Genomic DNA, 22,754 nt, shown 5'->3' with positions numbered 1-22,754 from the left:
GATGACTTATTAAGCTGGACAGAATGAAGAGACTATAGATGACTTATCAAGCTGGACAGATTGAAGAGACTGTAGATGACTGTTGTCAAGCTGGACAGAGTGAAGAGCCTATAGGTGACTGATATTAAGCTGGACAGTGAAGAGACTATAGATGACTGTTATCAAGCTGGACAGAGTGAAGAGACTATAGATTACTTATTAAGCTGGACAGAGTGAAGAGACTATAGATGATTTATCAAGCTGGACAGAGTGAAGAGACTATAGATGACTGATATTAAGCTGGACAGTGAAGAGACTATAAATAACTTTTATCAAGCTGGACAGAGTGAAGAGACTATAGATGATTTATCAAGCTGGACAGAGTGAAGAGACTATAGATGACTGTTATTAAGTTGGACAGAGTGAAAAGACTAAGGATGATTTATCAAGCTGGACAGAGTGAAGAGACTGTTATTAAGACTGTTATTAAGTTCGACAGAGTGAAGAGACAATATATGACTTTTATTAAACTGGACAGAGTGAAGAGATTATAGATGACTGTTATCAAGCTGGACAGTGAAGAGGCTATAGATGACTGTTATCAAGCTGGACAGAGTGAAGAGACTATAGATGATTTATTAAGCTGGACAGAGTGAAGAGACTATAGATGATTTATCAAGCTGGACAGAGTGAAGAGACTATAGATGATTTATCAAGCTGGACAGAGTAAAGAGACTATAGATGACTGATATTAAGCTGGACAGGGAAGAGACTATAAATGACTTTTATCAAGCTGGACAAAGTGAAGAGACTATAGATGACTGATATTAAGCTGGACAGTGAAGAGACTATAAATGACTTTTATCAAGCTGGACAGAGTGAAGAGACTATAGATGATTTATCAAGCTGGACAGAGTGAAGAGACTGTTATTAAGACTGTTATTAAGTTCGACAGAGTGAAAAGACAATATATGACTTTTATTAAACTGGACAGAGTGAAGAGATTATAGATGACTGTTATCAAGCTGGACAGAGTGAAGAGACTATAGATTACTGTTATTAAACTGGACAGAGTGAAGAGACTATAGATTACTGTTATTAAATTGGACAGAGTGAAGAGACTATAGATTACTGTTATTAAACTGGACAGAGTGAAGAGATAGATATAGGTCATTTCTACACATTTTGCATTTATGTTTTGTAATTTCATTGTTGATTAAGATCGTTATTTCCCTAAATCACCCGCGTGATGGATTTAATGGGTATGTTTGACACACCTGCTCTAAGCCATGGTAAACTCTCCTGACCACACATGTGCACGTGTATGCACGTACGGACACACACACACACACACACACACACACACACACACACACACACACACACACACACACACACACACACACTGATTCTTCTAACCCCATTCTGACAGCCATTGTAGGACATTCCAATATACTGGTGGTTGAGTTCTGCTGTATGGAAGGAATGCAATAAGTCTGAATATACGATTAGCTCACTTAAATGCTACTCACTAACCCTCAGTTTAAGAGGTTTTTTTCTCCAAGTCCTTAATCCAGCTGTATTAGCTTTTCTTATCATGGCTCAATTTACTTTCAATTTTCCATGCATTCCTGAGATACTTTAATACAGTGAGAGAGAGAGAGCGAGAGAGAGAGAGCGAGAGAGAGAGAGCAAGAGAGAGAGAGAGCGAGAGAGAGAGAGCGAGAGAGAGAGAGCGAGAGAGAGAGAGACTTGCTAGCATATGCTTTTTCCTTTTATTTCTTCTTCTCCGCCCTGCTTTCGCTAAGCAGTCCTGTGCCAGGAGAGATAAAGAGACACTGCACAAACAAAAATGTGGAGATTTCTGGTGGCTAGACCAGGGAGAGGGAGAGAAAGTAAGAGGGAGAATCAGAGAGACGGCTGTCTGTCAGCAGCCTATAAATCAGAGTGTGATGTTATGCTATGCTACGTCGCTATGCTAGGTCAGTCAGCGCAGCACTGCCTGACAAACAGGTCAGCAGAGGAGTCATCTGCTAGCGCTACGCTAGGAGGCTATGCTAGGTCGGTACGCTGGGTGGCTATGCTAGGTGGTTATGCTAGGTGGCTACTCTAGTGCTATCATGCTCTAGCGGAGCACATCCATTCGGGTGTGGAGGGATACAAAGATAGAGGGAAAGATAGAGAGGGGTAGAGGGAGGTGGAGAGAGGTAAAGAGATATGGAAAGAGGTAGTGAGAGATAGAGAGGTAGAGAGAGAGAGAGAGAGGGGGGGGGGGGGGGGGTAGAGAGAGAGAGAGGTAGGGAGAGGTGGAAGTAGAGGTAGAGGGAGAGGTGAGAGGGAGGTTGAGCCATCCAGGCAAGGAGAGAAGAAGGAATAATGCACTAATGCTAAGCTAGGTGGCTATGCTAGCACTATCATGCTCTGCACGCACTACCTCAGGGAAAGTACAGAGAAAGGATTAAGAGAAATGTATTTCTCCTGTGGCTCAGGACTCAACTCACAACACACCAAGTCAGGGCCAACTGGTGGCTTCAAGTTGTCTTATCCCTCAGCTGTGGCTATAGATTAGAAATAAGACATTCAATGGTAAAGCTATAAAAAGTGATTCATCATTTAGCATACCACTTAGTATCTATTTTAAACAATTACCAGCAGAACAGAGTACTCTAACATTCCATCTGTCCATATGTCCTTTGATTTCAAGTTCCTTCCAGCCCTGGCAGTTGCCCCAAAGACAGTTGGTTCAGACCAAGCAGCTGTAGAAATGGTTGGCTACAGATGGATCACAATGCATAAAAGGATTTTGGGAAACCCCTGGGTTAGAGGTCAGGGGTCAAGGAGTGTCTGCTGCCCAGCTTAGTAAGAGTCTTCCAAAGAAATGACCTAATACTAATATCAATCATCATAATGATATACATGTATAGTAGAATATAGGTTTCAAAATTCCCTGGATGGAGGACAGGGGTCAACGAACCTACCGGAAGCCCAGGCGGTGGAAGTCTTTACTCCCCAGCTTGGTGAGGATCTTCCTGGCCGAGTCCTCTAGGTTGTTAGACCCCTCGTCATTGACCACCATGGCCAGAATCATCCCATTGTCTACCACATCTACATACTGGGCCAGGCGACGACTCTCTTCTTTACTGCGGTATGTGTCAAACCTGGGTAGTGGAGTGGGAGGGGGAGGTGAATGGTTAGCCTATATCAGTGTTTCCCAATTCCGGTCTTCCAGTACCCCGAATGGCACACATTTGTGTTGTGTCGGACAAAAACACCCGATTCAACTTGTCAAGGGCTTAATGATTAGTTGACAAGTAGCATCAGGTGTGCTTGTCCGGGTCAGAGATGGGAAACACTGACCTATATCATAGCTACATAACAGAGCACAAAAAAAGACCTTCATACAATCACTCCAACAAACGTCTTCTTCTGAAGGTTGATCTATGGTGGATCTTCTGATAAATATACCAACAAATATCAATTAATGAATTGCACACAGCCCCAATACAGTCCCATGGGAGCTTACTGTAAGATCTTGAGGGTGAGGTCTCAATTTGGTTGTGTGAGGAAATTGAGGTCAATGGTAATTGATATCAAACCAATAGTAAATACATTTGTCAAATGTGGTTTTAATTTCTCAATGGGGTTCAGTTTCTGACGCAATACTCAAGACTGGCTTTCTCTTGGAAGCAAAGTTTGTTTTGTTTAATTGCTTTTTAATTATTGTTTACCAGTACTCTGACGGCATATTAAATGTTTTTCTAACTACAGTACGTATTAAATGTTTTCTGACATTCTTTATTCAATCAGAGATGTTAAACCATGGGATAGGGAGAACATTAGAAATCTAATAGATAGTTAATACCAACAGGAGTGTGTTTGCTATTCTCCCTCCTTTCTAGTGTCATATTATAACTGTCACACTCTGATCTGTTTCACCTGTCTTTGTGCTTGTCTCCACACCCTCTAGGTGTCACCTATCTTCGCCATTATCCCCAGTGTATTTATATCTGTGTTCTCTGTCTGTCTGTTGCCAGTTCGTCTTGTCTTGTCAGGTCTTACCTGCGTGTTTTTCCATCTTCCTGCTTTCTCAAGTTTCTGTTTCCTAGTTTCCCCGGTTCTGACCATTCTGCCTGCCCTGACCCCGAGCCTGCCTGCCGTTCCATACCTGCCTGACTCTGACCCGATTACGAACCTCTGCCTGCCCTGACCCCGAGCCTGCTTGCCGTTCTGTACCTTATTGACTCTGCCCTGGATTACGGACCTCTGCCTGCCCTGACCCCGAGCCTGCTTGCTGTTCTGTACCTTATTGACTCTGCCCTGGATTACCGACCTCTGTCTGCCCTTGACCAGTCTTTTGCCTGCCTCCTGTTTGGGTCAATAAACATCTGTGATTCTAGCTGTCTGCATTTGGTCTTATCCTGAGTTCTGATAATAACAATATCTGTCATGACTTAAAGATAGAATCTGCATTAGGGGAAACAGCACTTCTGAGCACTTTTGTTATAATTGTTTTGTGGACTAAACAGAGGTGAGGTGTGTTGAGCAGAGTGGTCAAAACTAAAAACAGCAGTACATATTGTGCTGTTCGCTTCCCCCTGCAATGATGTCAGAGTGGGGAAAAAAATGTGTTTGTTGTCTGCAGTAATTTTTTGTTGTAATATTCCAAACGAACAAGGCAGTTTCACTATGAAGGATTCCAGATTTAAAGAGACAAGCAATTCCTCCAGTGTTGTTTTTTAACATGTTTGCTTATCACAACCGTTCTGTTACAACAGGGGTGTTGAAGTCATTTATTTTCAGTGATTGTTAGCAGGCTAATGTTGCTACTATTAAACAAAGTTAAATAGAGTTTAGATGTAAAAAACAGTAAAGGTGAAAGGGTTACAAAATTCCAGCAACTTTCCAGAAGTCCCCAGGTTTTCCAGAAATCCCAGTTGGAAGATTTTGGGAATAAGACGGTAATACACAGGACATCCTTCCAACCAATATTTCTGTAAAACCTGGGAACTTTTGAAAAATGTACCAGAATTGTGCAAGCCTAGAGGTGAAATAAAAACATGACAACATATAAAATACCTATCATTGTGGAGCACTTCTCCAGTCTTGGGGTCAATGACGTGAACTATGATACCCCGGTTTCCCCAGCCCCTCTCGAACAGGTAGCTGTTGTCCTCGCTCTCCCCTGGGTGCAGGGTCTTGTTGAGGAAGGTCCACGACAGCTTCTTCTGCCCATGGATCTCCAGTGTCCCTCCTGTCCCCACACCAATGTACTTACGGCCAAAGTAACTGTGCTCTGCGTCTGTGTCGTCAGACCTGGAGAAGAGTCAATGATTGATCAACCAATTAATCAAGAATTGGGTTAGAGGGTTACACGATAGGGGAAAAGGGGATATAGACTAGGAGATACTAGATAAAGGCTAAAGGCTAGGAGATAAAGGATAGGGGCTAAGAGATAGAGGCTAGGGGCTAGGAGATTGATGCTAGGAGATAGAGGCTAGGGGCTAATATATAGAGTCTAGGGGCTAGGAGATAGAGGCTAGGGGCTAATAGATAGAGGCTAGGAGATAGAGAATAGGGGCTAAGAGACAGAGTCTAGGGGTTAGGAGACAGAGGCTAGGAGATACAGGCAAGAGGCTAGGAGATAGAGGTTAGAAGATAGAGGCTAGGGGCTAGGGGATAAGGGCTAGGAGATAAGAGTATAGAGGCTAGACGATAGAGAGTAGGAGCTAGGAGAAAGAGGCTTGAGCCTAGGAGAAAGAGGATAGAGTCTAGAGGCTACCAAATAGGTTGAGGGCTGAAGGCTATGAGATCTGGTCTGGTCTGGGTTCCAAACCCACCTTCCAAATAAGGAGATGGTAAGGTTGCCCTTATACGGGCAGTCAGGACTTCCTATGTGCAGCTGTCCTCTGTTGCCGATCAGAATGTGTTTGGTACGCAGTAGGATGGGACGATACGAGTCTGCTATCACTAACTTTCCTAGAGAGAGCAATAGAGAGAGAGAGCGAGAGAGCGAGAGAGCAAGAGAGAGAGAGAGAGAGAGAGAGCGAGAGAGCGAGAGAGAGAGAGAGAGCGAGATCTTTACTGGTGAGATCTCCTGACAGGTATTTCATGCCCTGGGGCTGACACATCACATCTCCCTTCCTTTTATGGCACTGAGCTGTGGCTCACACAGACACACACACACACACACACACACACACACACACACACACACACACACACACACACACACACACACACACACACACACACACACACGGGGAGGGAAACTCAATAACCCTTTATGAGGGCTGCATTTCACGATAACGTCCATCTGACAGAGGTTATATAGTCCTGTAGTGAAGTGGATGAGAGATGGGGACTTTGATTTGACTGTGTGTTAGTGGTTACCAGGACACACAGTATCAGGTTCCTAACTCACACATACACATGTAATCAGTGTGAAATGGCTACACTGTTACATTGATGATGTTGACCCAGATCACTGGTTGCTGTGGAGAAGGAGAAGGTCAAAGGGGGTGAGTGTAACCCATGTGAAATGGATAGCTAGTTAACAGTGTGCACTAGCGGCATTTCAATCGATGACGTCACTCGCTCTGAGACCTTGAAGTAGTTGTTTCCTTTGCTCTGCAAGGGCCGCGGCTTTTGTGGTGCGATAGGTAACGATGCTTCAAGGGTGACTGTTGTCGATGAGTGCAGAGAATCCCTGGTTCGAGCCCAGTTTGGGACGGAAGCAAGACTGTTACACACACACAATTGATGGATAAAGTAAATTTGGGTGACAGTTTAACAATATGATGGCAGACACACACACACAGACGTACCTCCGTTGAGGATCTCTATAGAGTGGACAGTAGCTGAAGAGGTGAGGATGACCTTTCTGCCGTAACCAATGGTAACATGGTGGGCTTCACTGTGGCCGGGGGTCCATGGCTGCAGGCCGGGCTCCCTGTCTGGACACACTGTTGGATAGACCAATAGGGTTAACGTCATGACACATACAGATCTCACTGATCACTGATGTTCTGATCTGGCCCATAGTTTCCACCAACAAACACTATGCCAACATCCTATAATTCATTCATCAGTCAACGTCATTGATTGGACGGACAACAAACGGGCCAGCCAACCAGATCTTCCCCTGGGCTAATACAGATTGATTAATAGGTTCCAATCGACTGGTTTTCTCCATGAAAGAACCCAGCTGAGAAACCATCGGACACAGCAGTTTGAGAGTTAGGTCTTGGAGCTAGATCTGTCTGGGCTTTAGCCAAATCCTTTGTCATTCTCATGTCGTGTCTGACTCAAGGAGTTGGCTAAAGAACTAACTGTTACTGCAACAATGGGTTAGACAGCAGTATAGCTCTGGGGAGGCTGGAGGTTCAGAGAGAAATAGAGAGAGGGAGAGAGAGAGGAAAGAGAGGAACAGAGGGAGCGAGAAAGATAGAGAGAGAAAAAGATAGATAAAGAGAAAAAAGAGAGAATGAGAGAGAGACATTTGAAATGTTTGTGAAATGTCTTTATTCTTTTGGCACTTTTGTGATTGTAGTGTTTACTGTTCATTTTATTGTTTATTTCACTTTTGTTTATTATCTACTGTACTTCACTTGCTTTGGCAATGTTAACACAGGTTTCCCATGCCAAAAAAGCCTTTGAATTGAAATTGAGAGAGAGAGAGAGAGAGAGGGAGAGAGAGAGAGAGAGAGAGAGAGAGAGAGAGAGAGAGAGAGAGAGAGAGAGAGAGAGTAAAGGGAAGTATTAGGTATATATAGTATAAGGTTCAGAGTTCCTACTTCCTCTGTGTGATCATGATGTGAAGGACAGTGGTCTGGCGATCTGCAACAGGCATTGCACTACACTGGGCAATGACATCTGCACGCACACATACACACAGTATGCCACACAAACAAACTCAAATAAAACATGAACACAGGCAAAAACAAACTTATGGAAGCCCAAGGCAAACAATAACAAGAAAAAAAGTAGACACTTGGAATTATCTCGTCCGAACAACTTGGTATCTTGTTTGAATGACTTAAGCTCAAATGAAATAGGAAGCATTTTTTTAAAGCTGGTGAACGAGCCTGCTCATGCTGAAAATAGAATGCATATGACTGAATGAAAGAAGACAGGCCGCGAGCGTCAACGGCGTCCAAATCAAATCAAATTTTATTGGTTACATACACGTGTTTAGCAGATGTTATTGTGGGTGCAGCAAAATGCTTGTGTTTCTAGCTCCGACAGTGCAGTAATATCTAACATTTTCACAACATATACTGTACCCAATACACGCAAATCTAAGTAAGGAACGGAATTAAGAATATATACATAAATGGACGAGCGATGTCAGAGCGGCATGGACTAAGATACAGTAGAATAGTATAGAATACAGTATATACATTTGAGATGAGTAATGCCAGATATGTAAACATTATCAAACAAGTATACATAGCGCTTCAAATTAGAATGCAAGGGACTAGGGACTGTGTCTACGTGGAGCGATGCTGGTAAAATGAGCAGGTCAATGACATTGTAAAGGATTTAAAGGGATTAAAGGATTTAAAGGGATTGTTATGATCTTCCCTATGCTAAGTAAACTAAAGAGGTAGTTTCAAATGGATTGGGTTTATCACACATTATTCATATACACACTGACACAACAAACATATACCCACATACGTCCTCTCTCCACAACTCTCCCATCATTAACCACAGAGTATTTCCTGAGCATTCAGAGTGAACGGATAATAATAGCATTCCCAAGGAAGCGAGGCCAAGTCTCGGCGTGCCTGGCAGCGGACATGTGGAAACGCTGACCTCAACGCTTTTCAGACTGTTTCATCAAAAAACACAGTGTACCCTGACTGAACTCTGTCTCAAATGACACACACACTGCCACACACACAGACAGCCAGCCACACACACAGACAGCCACACACACACTGCCACACACACACACACAGACAGCCACATACGCCACATACACAAGTGCACTGCTTTTGAGTGGAGCCACATAGGGATAGCCACATAAATCTCTGGTCAAACATAGGACATTATATTTAGGAGGTTTTGAATGCCAGGAACGATTTATAAACTGAAACAATGCATCCAGGACCTTCAAATGGACTGGATGCAAGTTTTCAATAGGGAATTGTGTGTGTGTGTGTGTGTGTCTGTGTGTGTGTGTGTGTGTGTGTGTGTGTGTGTGTGTGTGTGTGTGTGTGTGTGTGTGTGTGTGTGTGTGTGTGTGTGTGTGTGTTAGGGTTAACACGAAGCACTTGTAAAATATTGTGTGCTGTAGCTTGGAAAATAAACAAATGTGGCTCTGGATGACAACGTAATGAAGTTTATTTCCAGTTAGGACGGTTTCCGTCAAGAGTGGGCTCCCGAGTGGTGCATACTGTAAACAACAACACCCCACAAAGCATACTGTAAACAACAACAAAACAACACCCCACAAAGCATACTGTAAACAACAACAAAACAACACCCCACAAAGCATACTGTAAACAGCACCCCTCAAAGCATACTGTAAACAACAACAAAACAACATCCCACAAAGCATACTGTAAACAACAACAAAACAACATCCCACAAAGCATACTGTAAACAACAACAAAACAACATCCCACAAAGCATACTGTAAACAACAACAAAACAACATCCCACAAAGCATACTGTAAACAACAACAAAACAACATCCCACAAAGCATACTGTAAACAACAACAAAACAACATCCCACAAAGCATACTGTAAACAACAACAAAATAACACCCCACAAAGCATACTGTAAACAGCACCCCTCAAAGCATACTGTAAACAACAACAAAACAACATCCCACAAAGCATACTGTAAACAACAACAAAACAACATCCCACAAAGCATACTGTAAACAACAACAAAACAACACCCCACAAAGCATACTGTAAACAGCACCCCTCAAAGCATACTGTAAACAACAACAAAACAACATCCCACAAAGCATACTGTAAACAACAACAAAACAACATCCCACAAAGCATACTGTAAACAACAACAAAACAACATCCCACAAAGCATACTGTAAACAACAACAAAACAACATCCCACAAAGCATACTGTAAACAACAACAAAACATCCCACAAAGCATACTGGAAACAACAACAAAACAACATCCCACAAAGCATACTGTAGCTATTGTCTATTTCTGCCCTCAACCACTAGCTCTCATTCTGTGAATCCCTATGGAAAGGCAGATGAGATGATTCTTTGAAGAAGTTGCCCTTAGGCAGATATCTAGGATCAGCTTTTCCTCCACGGATCTAAGCCCTAACCATTATGGGGAATATGCTAAACTGAGCTTAGATCAGTGTCTAAGGGGATCTTCATCTTACTCCATTGGGCTCTACCAGTAGGTAACAGAGGGTGTTAATAAACAACATCATGCATTCATTATATATATGTATATTATTTTTACAGTAAGTTTGACAATAGCACTGTTTAAAGTCTTTGTCATTATGTTGGTACTTCATGATGTGTTTTAAGAGCACACAGACAAAAACAGCAGAACACACACACGCACACACACAGATGCACAGAAAGGCATGATGTCGTGTGTGTGTGTGTGTGTGTGTCTATTTACAACTGACAAAAACAGCAGCATGAACACATGCCTCCCTCCTACTGCTCATGTTACTTTTCTGCCCTTTAAAGGGTATGTGGGATTACAGCCCAATCTGGCAACCGGAGGAAAGTCAACCTGGCAACCGAAGCTAGGCCTTCATGTTAGTGAATATACAGAGTAGCTTACTGTAAAAAACAAAAACACTATGGTAGGAAACAGCAGAGAGAGAAAGGGAGAGAGAGAGAGCGTGAGAGAGCGCGAGAGAGAGAGAGAGAGAGAGAAACTTTGCTTTGGCAGTTTCCCATGCCAATAAAGACCCTTGAATTTAATTGAACATTTAACTGAGAGAGAGAGAGAGAAGGAAGGAAGGAAATGTAACTAGAAATATTTGTTATGTGTCTGTTAATATGAAAACCTGAGCCACTGGAGTCTAGCCATGGCTTTAGAGGCTGCCCTGCCGCACACAGACACACACACCCACCCACCCAGACACACCCAGACACACACACCCAGACACAGAGGGAGAAGGTGGAGAGGGAGATCCACTCTCCTTTCCTCACACGTGGCAGACACAGTTATACCTTCAATCGCTCAGACTGACCTACTTCCTCCTTCACACTCCCTCCCTCCATACCGCTCCCACTTTCCTTCTCCTTACCTCTCTTCCAAACGTCCCCATCCCTCTCACTCCCTCGCTCTTTCCATCTCCCTCCTCTCGCTCTCTCTCCTTCCATTTCACCGCCTCCATCGTTCTCCCTCTACCTCCTACCTTCTCCTTCTATTACTCTGCCTCCCTCCATACTCTCTCTCCCTTCATCTCTCTCCACCATTCATCTCTCACCATTCATTTATCCTCCTTCATCCCTCTCGCTCTCCATCCTACTCAACTACAAAGGTCAAATACCTAAAAATGGTTGTTCTGCAGCTAGTCATGGCTATGTTCCACTACAGAGAACTCTACCCTCTACCAGGGCCATGTCCCACTACAGAAAACTCTACCCTCTACCAGGGCCATGTTCCACTACAGAAAACTCTACCCTCTACCAGGGCCATGTCCCACTACAGAAAACTCTACCCTCTACCAGGGCCATGTTCCACTACAGAAAACTCTACCCTCTACCAGGGCCATGTTCCACTACAGAAAACTCTACCCTCTACCAGGGCCATGTTCCACTACAGAAAACTCTACCCTCTACCAGGGCCATGTTCCACTACAGAAAACTCTACCCTCTACCAGGGCCATGTTCCACTACAGAGAACTCTACCCTCTACCAGGGCCATGTTCCACTACAGAAAACTCTACCCTCTACCAGGGCCATGTTCCACTACAGAAAACTCTACCCTCTACCAGGGCCATGTTCCACTACAGAAAACTCTACCCTCTACCAGGGCCATGTTCCACTACAGAGAACTCTACCCTCTACCAGGGCCATGTTCCACTACAGAAAACTCTACCCTCTACCAGGGCCATGTTCCACTACAGAAAACTCTACCCTCTACCAGGGCCATGTTCCACTACAGAAAACTCTACCCTCTACCAGGGCCATGTTCCACTACAGAAAACTCTACCCTCTACCAGGGCCATGTTCCACTACAGAGAACTCTACCCTCTACCAGGGCCATGTTCCACTACAGAACACTCTAACCTCTACCAGGGCCATGTTCCACTACAGAAAACTCTACCCTCTACCAGGGCCATGTTCCACTACAGAAAACTCTACCCTCTACCAGGGCCATGTTCCACTACAGAACACTCTAACCTCTACCAGGGCCATGTTCCACTACAGAAAACTCTACCCTCTACCAGGGCCATGTTCCACTACAGAAAACTCTACCCTCTACCAGGGCCATGTTCCACTACAGAGAACTCTACCCTCTACCAGGGCCATGTTCCACTACAGAAAACTCTACCCTCTACCAGGGCCATGTTCCACTACAGAAAACTCTACCCTCTACCAGGGCCATGTTCCACTACAGAAAACTCTACATGGTGGAGGTGGGGCGGTATTCTGACTTCAGATCATAGTCTCATACCTGTAATAACAGCTGAATGACCTGTCCTAAACCCCTAATTCCTGTCATTACACAGTCATAGCATTCATAAGATCTGTAATATCTGCAGTACTGACCTGTCATAAACCACTAATACGTCTCTAATACCTGTCATAACACAGTCATAACGTGCATAAGAGCTGTAATATCTGCAGTACTGACCTGTCATAAACCACTAATACCTCTCTAATACCTGTCATAACCCAGTCATAACGTGCATAAGAGCTGTAATAGCTGCAGTACTGACCTGCCTGTATGATAGGCAGCACAGCCATCAGTAGTGGGATGCACGTCTTCATCTCTCAATGAGAAGTATGGATTACTGGCAGAAGAGAAGTTTTCTCCAGAGTGTGCACTTTAGAGTGTGCACTTCGTAGGGCTTAATTCGGATTAGCAGGGGCTCACTGGGGGATGAGGCCAAAGGCACCTGCAATAAGAACAGATAGAAGAAAAATAGTGTTAAACCAAGGCTTGGCATCATAACATGTGCAGACACACACACACACACACACACGCGCACACACACGTGCGCACACACACGTGCGCACACACACGATTGGTGAATAACATTCCATGGTGTCATGCTCTTTACAGTCAAGGCTTTTGAGGATTTGAAAACGTTGGTGTTTTAGACTCATCTTCAAAGAGTTAGAGGAGAGAAGTTCTCTCAGGATCAAAGACTAGCACAGTGACTAACGTAGCCACTGGGATAATAACAGTTATATCTCACTGCTTTTACACTAGTTATATAAAACACTTACGTCACAAGGAGGGAAAACCCTACTGTATGAGGACATGTACAGTGAGGGAAAAAAGTATTTGATCCCCTGCTGATTTTGTACGTTTGCCCACTGACAAAGAAATGATCAGTCTTTAATTTTAATGGTAGGTTTATTTGAACAGTGAGAGACAGAATAACAACAAAAAAATCCTGAAAAACGCATGTCAAAAATGTTATAAATTGATTTGCATTTTAATGAGGGTAATAAGTATTTGACCCCCTCTCAATCAGAAAGATTTCTGGCTCCCAGGTGTCTTTTATACAGGTAACGAGCTGAGATTAGGTGCACACTCTTAAAGGGAGTGCTCCTAATCTCAGCTTGTTACCTATATAAAAGACACCTGTCCACAGAAGCAATGAATCAATCAGATTCCAAACTCTCCACCATGGCCAAGACCAAAGAGCTCTCCAAGGATGTCAGGGACAAGATTGTAGACCTACACAAGGCTGGAATGGGCTACAAGACCATCGCCAAGCAGATTGGTGAGGAGTTGACAACAGTTGGTGCGATTATTCGCAAATGGAAAAAACACAAAAGAACACAAAAGAACTCCCTCGGCCTGGGGCTCCATGCAAGATCTCACCTCGTGGAGTTGCAATGATCATGAGAACGGTGAGGAATAAGCCCAGAACTACACGGGAGGATCTTGTCAATGACCTCAAGGCAGCTGGGACCATAGTCACCAAGAAAACAATTGGTAACACACTACGCCGTGAAGGACTGAAATCCTGCAGCGCCCGCAAGGTCCCCCTGCTCAAGAAAGCACATATACATGCCCGTCTAAAGTTTTCCAATGAACATCTGAATGATTCAGAGGACAACTGGGTGAAAGTGTTGTGGTCAGATAAGACCAAAATGGAGCACTTTGGTATCAACTCAACTCGCCGTGTTTGGAGGAGGAGGAATGCTGCCTATGACCACAAGAACACCATCCCCACCGTCAAACATGGAGGTGGAAACATTATGCTTTGGGGGTGTTTTCTGCTAAGGGGACAGGACAACTTCACCGCATCAAAGGGACGATGGTCTTATCTGACCACAACACTTTCACCCAGTTGTCCTCTGAATCATTCAGATGTTCATTGGCAAACTTTAGACGGGGCCATGTACCATCAAATCTTGGGTGAGAACCTCCTTCCCTCAGCCAGGGCATTGAAAATGGGTCGTGGATGGGTATTCCAGCATGACAATGACCCAAAACACACGGCCAAGGCAACAAAGGAGTGGCTCAAGAAGAAGCACATTAAGGTCCTGGAGTGGCCTAGCCAGTCTCCAGACCTTAATCCCATAGAAAATCTGTGGAGGGAGCTGAAGGTTCGAGTTGCCAAACGTCAGCCTCGAAACCTTAATGACTTGGAGAAGATCTGCAAAGAGGAGTGGGATAAAATCCCTCCTGAGATGTGTGCAAACCTGGTGGCCAACTACAAGAAACGTCTGACCTCTGTGATTGCCAACAAGGGTTTTGCCACCAATTACTAAGTCATGTTTTGCAGAGGGGTCAAATATTTATTTCCCTCATTAAAATGCAAATCATTTTATAACATTTTTGACATGCGTTTTTCTGGATTTTTTGGTTATTGTTCTATCTCTCTCACTGTTCAAATAAACCTACAATTAAAATTATAGACCGATAATTTCTTTGTCAGTGGGCAAACGTACAAAATCAGCAGGGGATCAAATACTTTTTTCCCTCACTGTATGTAAGGGGTGCGTACTGGCGGTAGAGAAGTCAAGCGCAGGAGAGCAAAAACTGATTACAACGGCGCAGTTTAATAATAAAAAAAACACCGTTAACAAAACAATAAATCAAATGGGTACAAAACCCGTCAACCACCAGCATAACGTGCACAAGCACTTACAACAAACAATTCCGCATAAGGACATGGGGGGGAACAGAGGGTTAAATACACAACATGAAATGATGGAATTGAAACCAGGTGTTGTGGGAAGACGAGACAAAACAAATGGAAAATGAAAGGTGGATCGGTGATGGCTAGAAGACCGGTGACGTCGACCGCCAAACGCCGCCCAAACAAGGAGAGGGACCGACTTCGGAGGAAGTCGTGACAATGTATCACAGACTAAATGTTGGGCCCAATTAAATTGGCTGTTTCTTGCATTGTATTGAAGCAGTACCTGTTTTTACAAAGGTAAAAAAACGAAACAGTTATTATGGGTATTCAAATAAATGTAATTAAACCTATTACTGGTCGACTTCTTTCAGGTAGATGTACAGATGTGTTTAAGTAGGCCACAATCCTGGTTGGAGGATTCTGGGTTTTCTGCTTATTCTGTGATCTTCCAACTAGGATTTCTGGAAAACCTGGGAATTTTGGGAAACTCTATTGAAGTAGATTTTGAACAAAGAACTTGCAGAAACATTTCTAAAGCAGATTTGATTGAATTCCAGTCTCTGTGTTCCTATTATACATTGGAGCCTGTAGTTGCTAATTAGTTTTTTGTCTGTTGTTTTAACCATAGTGGAGTAGGATACAGCAGATCCATTCCATTTACATGTTAGTCATTTAGCAGACGCTCTTATCCAGAGAGACTTACAGGAGCAATTAGGGTTAGGTGTGTTGTTCATGGGCGAATAGACAGATGTTTCACCAAGTCGTCTCAGGGACTCGAACCAGCGACCTTTCGGTTACTGGCCCAACGCTCTAATTCGCTAGGCTACCTGCCGCCCCGACCCAAAATCAACACTAGGCTAAAATAGTGATCCTGTTTGTAAAAATGATTTGTAGATACATGAAGACATGACACACAGATTAAGAAATTACGTAACATAGATTTGTATAAGAGTTTTTATTCCATCTATCTCAAAGGAGGAGTTGTATACAGAGAGACGGAACGCAGAGAGAGGCTTCCATTAGTCATAGTGAGTATCCTCTTGTCAGAACTGGACCTGCAGACATAGAGGGGAGGTTGGGACTAAACTGGCCCCTCATCAATATTGGTGTTCTCAGTCCCACAATGCCACAGGGCAGCTGGTCCTGTTAGTCCTGCAGAGAGAGAAGAAGCAGAGAGAAGATAAGATAAGGGTTAGTGTGTGTGTGTGTGTGTGTGTGTGTGTGTGTGTGTGTGTGTGTGTGTGTGTGTGTGTGTACCCCACTAAAGGGGTATTAACAACACGTACATTCCTGTGTTCAAAACTGACGTGATGTTTTATCTGGGGGATCACAAACACACACACTCCAACACAATCTATAGACAGAGGTTCTACCTCAGTCAATAGATTCTAAGACATGTTGGTCTAGATACAGTAGAACCTCTGTTCTACTCCGCTAGCCAGCACCTCGCCTAAACAGGTGTTCTACTCCGCTAGCCAGCACCTCGCCTAAACAGGTGTTCTACTCCGCTAGCCAGCACCTCTCCTAAACAGGTGTTCTACTCCGCTAGCCAGCACCTCTCCTAAACAGGTGTTCTACTCCGCTAGCCAGCACCTCTCCTAAACAGGTGTTCTACTCCGCTAGCCAGCACCTCTCCTAAACAGGTGTTCTACTCCGCTAACCAGCACCTCTCCTAAACAGGTGTTCTACTCCGCTAGCCAGCACCTCTCCTAAACAGGTGTTCTACTCCGCTAACCAGCACCTCTCCTAAACAGGTGTTCTACTCCGCTAGCCAGCACCTCGCCTAAACAGGTGTTCTACTCCGCTAGCCAGCACCTCGCCTAAACAGGTGTTCTACTCCGCTAGCCAGCACCTCGCCTAAATAGGTGTTCTACTCCGCTAGCCAGCACCTCTCCTAAATAGGTGTTCTACTCCGCTAACCAGCACCTCACCTAAACAGGTGTTCTACTCCGCTAACCAGCACCTCTCCTAAACAGGTGTTCTACTCCGCTAACCAGCACCTCTCCTAAATAGGTGTTCTACTCCGCTAACCAGCACCTCCCCTAAACAGGTGTTCTACTCCGCCAGCCAGCACCTCGCCTAAACAGGTGTTCTACTCCGCTAGCCAGCACCTCTCCTAAACAGGTGTTCTACTCCGCTAGCCAGCACCTCGCCTAAACAGGTGTTCTACTCCGCTAGCCAGCACCTCGCCTAAACAGGTGTTCTACTCCACTAGCCAGCACCTCTCCTAAACAGGTGTTCTACTCCGCTAGCCAGCACCTCTCCTAAACAGGTGTTCTACTCCGCTAGCCAGCACCTCTCCTAAACAGGTGTTCTACTCCGCTAACCAGCACCTCTCCTAAACAGGTGTTCTACTCCGCTAGCCAGCACCTCTCCTAAACAGGTGTTCTACTCCGCTAGCCAGCACCTCGCCTAAACAGGTGTGCGTTTCTTTCACCTCCAGCACAGGGAATATTAACAGAACCTTAGTTCAGTAGCTGTCTACGCTGTAGTACACACACACAGTGTAGCGTCCAAGCCTGCTGGTTATGAGAGAGTTTATGGGCTCAGCGGAACTATGAAAGCAGAAGTTACTCTACGTCTCAGCACTGCTCTGTGGAAACACACACACACACCTCCCACAGGATTAATAGAACAGAGAACTTCAGTGAGGGATTCACCTTTTTCTCTTCCTGAAGTACGCTCGCCAGCCACACACACACACACACACACACACACACACACACACACACACACACACACACACACACACACACACACACACACACACACACACACACACACAGAGAAAAAGGGTGGAGACAGGACCTTCAATGATCATCATTTCCTTCTAAACTAAAACCAGACCCACATGTCCTGTATAAACATCCATTAGCTCCATGTATAGTTTATAATAATATACTTTTAGGGTAAAACACAGCAGTATAAACCTACAACTACAATAAATAATATACTATTATGGTAGAATACCAAATGACAGACAAAGCAGGACTATTGTAGCAGTTGAGTCTTGTTAAAACCATGGACAGCTGGAGCTACAGAAGGTAATGTAGGTAATGTAGTTAATGGTATTTCACCAAAAACACTGAATATGAGAGGAACATGATCCCCCCAGAACTGTGCTGATGAGACACACACCCTAAAATCTACACCACGCCCTAGCATAACACACACAGACACACAGACACACACTTGCACATGCACACACACACACACACACACACACACACACACACACACACACACACACACACACACACACACACACACACACACACACACACACACACACACACACACAATCACACACAGCTTACAGACTGATATATGGTCAATGCAGAGATAATTCCGATGTAGCAGTAATGCTATGCCTTATTGCAGGGTTCCCCAACCGGCGGCTCGCGGTCCACATTTGGCCCTCAGGTGATTTTATTTTTTTGTCTACAAATTGACCATCCGCTCAAGATGAACTCATCATGAATCTAGCTAACGATCGCTGCACTATTGTCTCTCAGAGGTCACAGCAATAAGATGCTTTCTCTAGACCAATCACTCAGAGGAAGCAGAGCTCACTGTCTGTGTTGAAACAGCTTTTTATAGACCTTTGTCCAGACACACTAATCCTGTTCAATATACCCTACTGTCTGTCTGTCCCTCTCTGTCTGTCCCTCTCTGTCTGTCCGTCTCTGTCTGTCCCTCTCTGTCTGTCCCTCTCTGTCTGTCCCTCTCTGTCTGTCCCTCTCTGTCTGTCCCTCTCTGTCTGTCCCTCTCTGTCTGTCCCACTCTGTCTGTCCCACTCTGTCTGTCCCTCTCTGTCTGTCCATCTCTGTCTGTCCATCTCTGTCTGTCCCTCTCTGTCTGTCCCACTCTGTCTGTCCCTCTCTGTCTGTCCCTCTCTGTCTGTCCCTCTCTGTCTGTCCCTCTCTGTCTGTCCCACTCTGTCTGTCCCACTCTGTCTGTCCCTCTCTGTCTGTCCCTCTCTGTCTGTCCCTCTCTGTCTGTCCCTCTCTGTCTGTCCATCTCTGTCTGTCCCTCTCTGTCTGTCCCTCTCTGTCTGTCCCTCTCTGTCTGTCCCTCTCTGTCTGTCCCTCTCTGTCTGTCCCTCTCTGTCTGTCCCTCTCTGTCTGTCCCTCTCTGTCTGCCTGCGTGCCTGGACAAAGTGCAGTCTATTCCTCTTTAATACCACTTTAATTGAGAAATATATCTATATAACTCATATTGTGGGTGACATTTAGAAGAAATATTCCTTCTTAGAAAGTGAGCTGGGCCTGGGCCAAACATGGAGTGGCAGCAAAGGCTTCTGTCAACAAGTAAATCCAGATGGAGAGATCCCTCAGAAGGCCTCAGGGCCAGGGAACAGAAGGGTTTGGTTCAGTAGGGCCCACCGTAGCGGAACATTTCACAACGCAAAAGGAATATCTGTGTTCTGATTGGACGAGTTCACGTAAGCACCTTCCCATTTTCAAACATTTTCTCTCTACTGAACAGGAGCTACCCAGATGTGCCTGAAGCATAACATTCTGAACATCCTGGAACCCGTTCAAGTATTCTTGACATTAGTGCTGGGCTGGAACAAAAGCCTGCACACCTCGTACTGTAGCTTGTCCAACAACGGGGTTAGGTGACCACAGCTCTATAGTGCCTAGTCTTTCTCCCATTTAGTAAGTGAATCAGGTGTGTTAGTGCTGGGGTGGAACAAAAGCCTGCACACCCTGCAAGCCTCTCCTTTATAGTGGTGCTGTAAAGTGTCTGCCTCCACAAGGGGTCCAGATGGCTCTCTCTCTCCATGTTTGAACAATACATGAGGTTAAACTATGTGATAACTCTATACAGCGGTCACCAACCCTGGTCTTAGAGTGGCTGTGCAGACATTTCTGTCCTCTCTTCCCACTACACAAACACACACACACACACACACATGCATGTACACACACACACACACACACACATGCATGCAGGTCAGCACGCATGGAGGCGTTCAAGCAAGCAAGCACACACACACACAGTCACAGACAGACAGACACATATACAAAGCATGAATGTACAGACACACACAATCTCTCTCCCTCTCTCCAGGGGTAACTGTACCCTACAGTCCTGTTCACCAGACACTCTTACATAACCCCAGTAACAGACCTATTGTAACAAGTCTCATAACCCCAGTAACAGACCTATTGTATCAAGTCTCATAACCTCAGTAACAGACCTATTGTAACAAGTCTCATAACCCCAGTAACAGTCCTATTGTACCAAGTCTCATAACCTCAGTAACAGACCTATTGTACCAAGTCTCATAACCCCAGTAACAGACCTATTGTATCAAGTCTCATAACCCCAGTAACAGACCTATTGTAACAAGGCTCATAACCCCAGTAACAGACCTATTGTAACAAGGCTCATAACCCCAGTAACAGACCTATTGTAACAAGTCTCATAACCTCAGTAACAGACCTATTGTAACAAGTCTCATAACCCCAGTAACAGTCCTATTGTACCAAGTCTCATAACCTCAGTAACAGACCTATTGTAACAAGTCTCATAACCCCAGTAACAGACCTATTGTAACAAGTCTCATAACCCCAGTAACAGACCTATTGTACCAAGTCTCATAACCCCAGTAACAGACCTACAGTATTGTAACAAGTCTCATAACCCCAGTAACAGACCTATTGTAACAAGTCTCATAACCCCAGTAACAGACCTATTGTATCAAGTCTCATAACCTCAGTAACAGACCTATTGTAACAAGTCTCATAACCCCAGTAACAGACCTATTGTACCAAGTCTCATAACCTCAGTAACAGACCTATTGTACCAAGTCTCATAACCCCAGTAACAGACCTACAGTATTGTAACAAGTCTCATAACCCCAGTAACAGACCTATTGTACCAAGTCTCATAACCCCAGTAACAGACCTATTGTAACAAGTCTCATAACCCCAGTAACAGACCTACAGTATTGTAACAAGTCTCATAACCCCAGTAACAGACCTATTGTACCAAGTCTCATAACCCCAGTGACAGACCTATTGTACCAAGTCTCATAACCCCAGTAACAGACCTATTGTAACAAGTCTCATAACCCCAGTAACAGACCTATTGTAACAAGTCTCATAACCCCAGTAACAGACCTATTGTAACAAGTCTCATAACCCCAGTAACAGACCTATTGTAACAAGTCTCATAACCCCAGTGACAGACCTATTGTACCAAGTCTCATAACCCCAGTAACAGACCTATTGTACCAAGTCTCATAACCCCAGTAACAGACCTATTGTAACAAGTCTCATAACCCCAGTAACAGACCTATTGTATTGTACCAAGTCTCATAACCTCAGTAACAGACCTACAGTATTGTAACAAGTCTCATAACCCCAGTAACAGACCTATTGTAACAAGTCTCATAACCCCAGTAACAGACCTATTGTAACAAGTCTCATAACCCCAGTAACAGACCTATTGTATTGTACCAAGTCTCGTAACCTCAGTAACAGACCTACAGTATTGTAACAAGTCTCATAACCCCAGTAACAGACCTATTGTAACAAGTCTCATAACCCCAGTAACAGACCTACAGTATTGTAACAAGTCTCATAACCCCAGTAACAGACCTATTGTACCAAGTCTCATAACCCCAGTAACAGACCTATTGTACCAAGTCTCATAACCCCAGTAACAGACCTATTGTTCCAAGTCTTTATACACAGTCAGACAGTGTACCTCAACAAAACGTAGTTCTTTGTGATACTGGCAGGCTAGGAATGAAGGCAGCACAGAGAAAAAATAGGAGAAAAACAAGCTGTATCTGTCAATGTGTGAATACATTTAGCAATTCCATCTATCTACAGACTGTGATGAAATCAAGTAAATCACCAGTCTTCTCTAAGTAGTACTTATAACACAGTGCTGAAACTATACATTATCCACATAGTATGGAGCTGATTACAAGGTGCTGTATGATTCACTCAACAACTGCTTAACTGTTGCAACTACACAGAGCTGTCTCTACCTTGAACACAAGGATGGACGGAGGGAGAGAGGAAGGGAGGGAGAGAGGGAGGGAGGGAGAGAGGAAGGGAGAGAGGGAGGGAGGGTGGGAGAGAGGGAGGGAGAGAGGGAGGCAGGGAGAGAGGGAGGGAGGGAGAGACGGAGGGAGGGAGGGAGGGAGGGAGGGAGGGAGGGAGGGAGGGAGGGAGGGAGGGAGATACACACATGAACAGACACATAGACATACATATACATATACTGTACATTCATGCACACACACACACACACACACACACACACACACACACACACACACACACACACACACACACACACACACACACACACACACACACACACACACACCTCAACAGGATGTAGGGAGGAAATGAGATGAGAAATGAGATTTGGTTTCAGAAAAATATCATTTTGCTGCATACTGTACATACAGTCCTCACAGAGAGAGCAGTCAACCTGATACGGGGGGGGGGGGTT

General features: G+C 44.5%; 1 protein-coding gene across 1 annotated transcript in view; it reads right to left on the bottom strand.

The window, feature by feature from the left end:
- The window catches only part of LOC115166881 (cell migration-inducing and hyaluronan-binding protein), a gene marked incomplete in the record, with an annotated part of 159,192 nt that overhangs the window by 68,973 nt on the left and 67,465 nt on the right, over positions 1–22,754 (bottom strand). The window contains 5 exon segments of the mRNA XM_029720781.1: positions 2,958–3,137; positions 5,056–5,292; positions 5,817–5,955; positions 6,804–6,941; positions 12,885–13,064. Of these exon segments, the coding sequence (XP_029576641.1) occupies positions 2,958–3,137; positions 5,056–5,292; positions 5,817–5,955; positions 6,804–6,941; positions 12,885–12,936 (746 nt within the window).

The sequence above is a fragment of the Salmo trutta genome, chromosome 29 (assembly GCF_901001165.1).
Source record: "Salmo trutta chromosome 29, fSalTru1.1, whole genome shotgun sequence".
Lineage (NCBI taxonomy): Eukaryota > Metazoa > Chordata > Actinopteri > Salmoniformes > Salmonidae > Salmo > Salmo trutta.
Note: the sequence above shows the minus strand (reverse complement) of the source record. Positions and strands in the feature narration are given on the sequence as shown.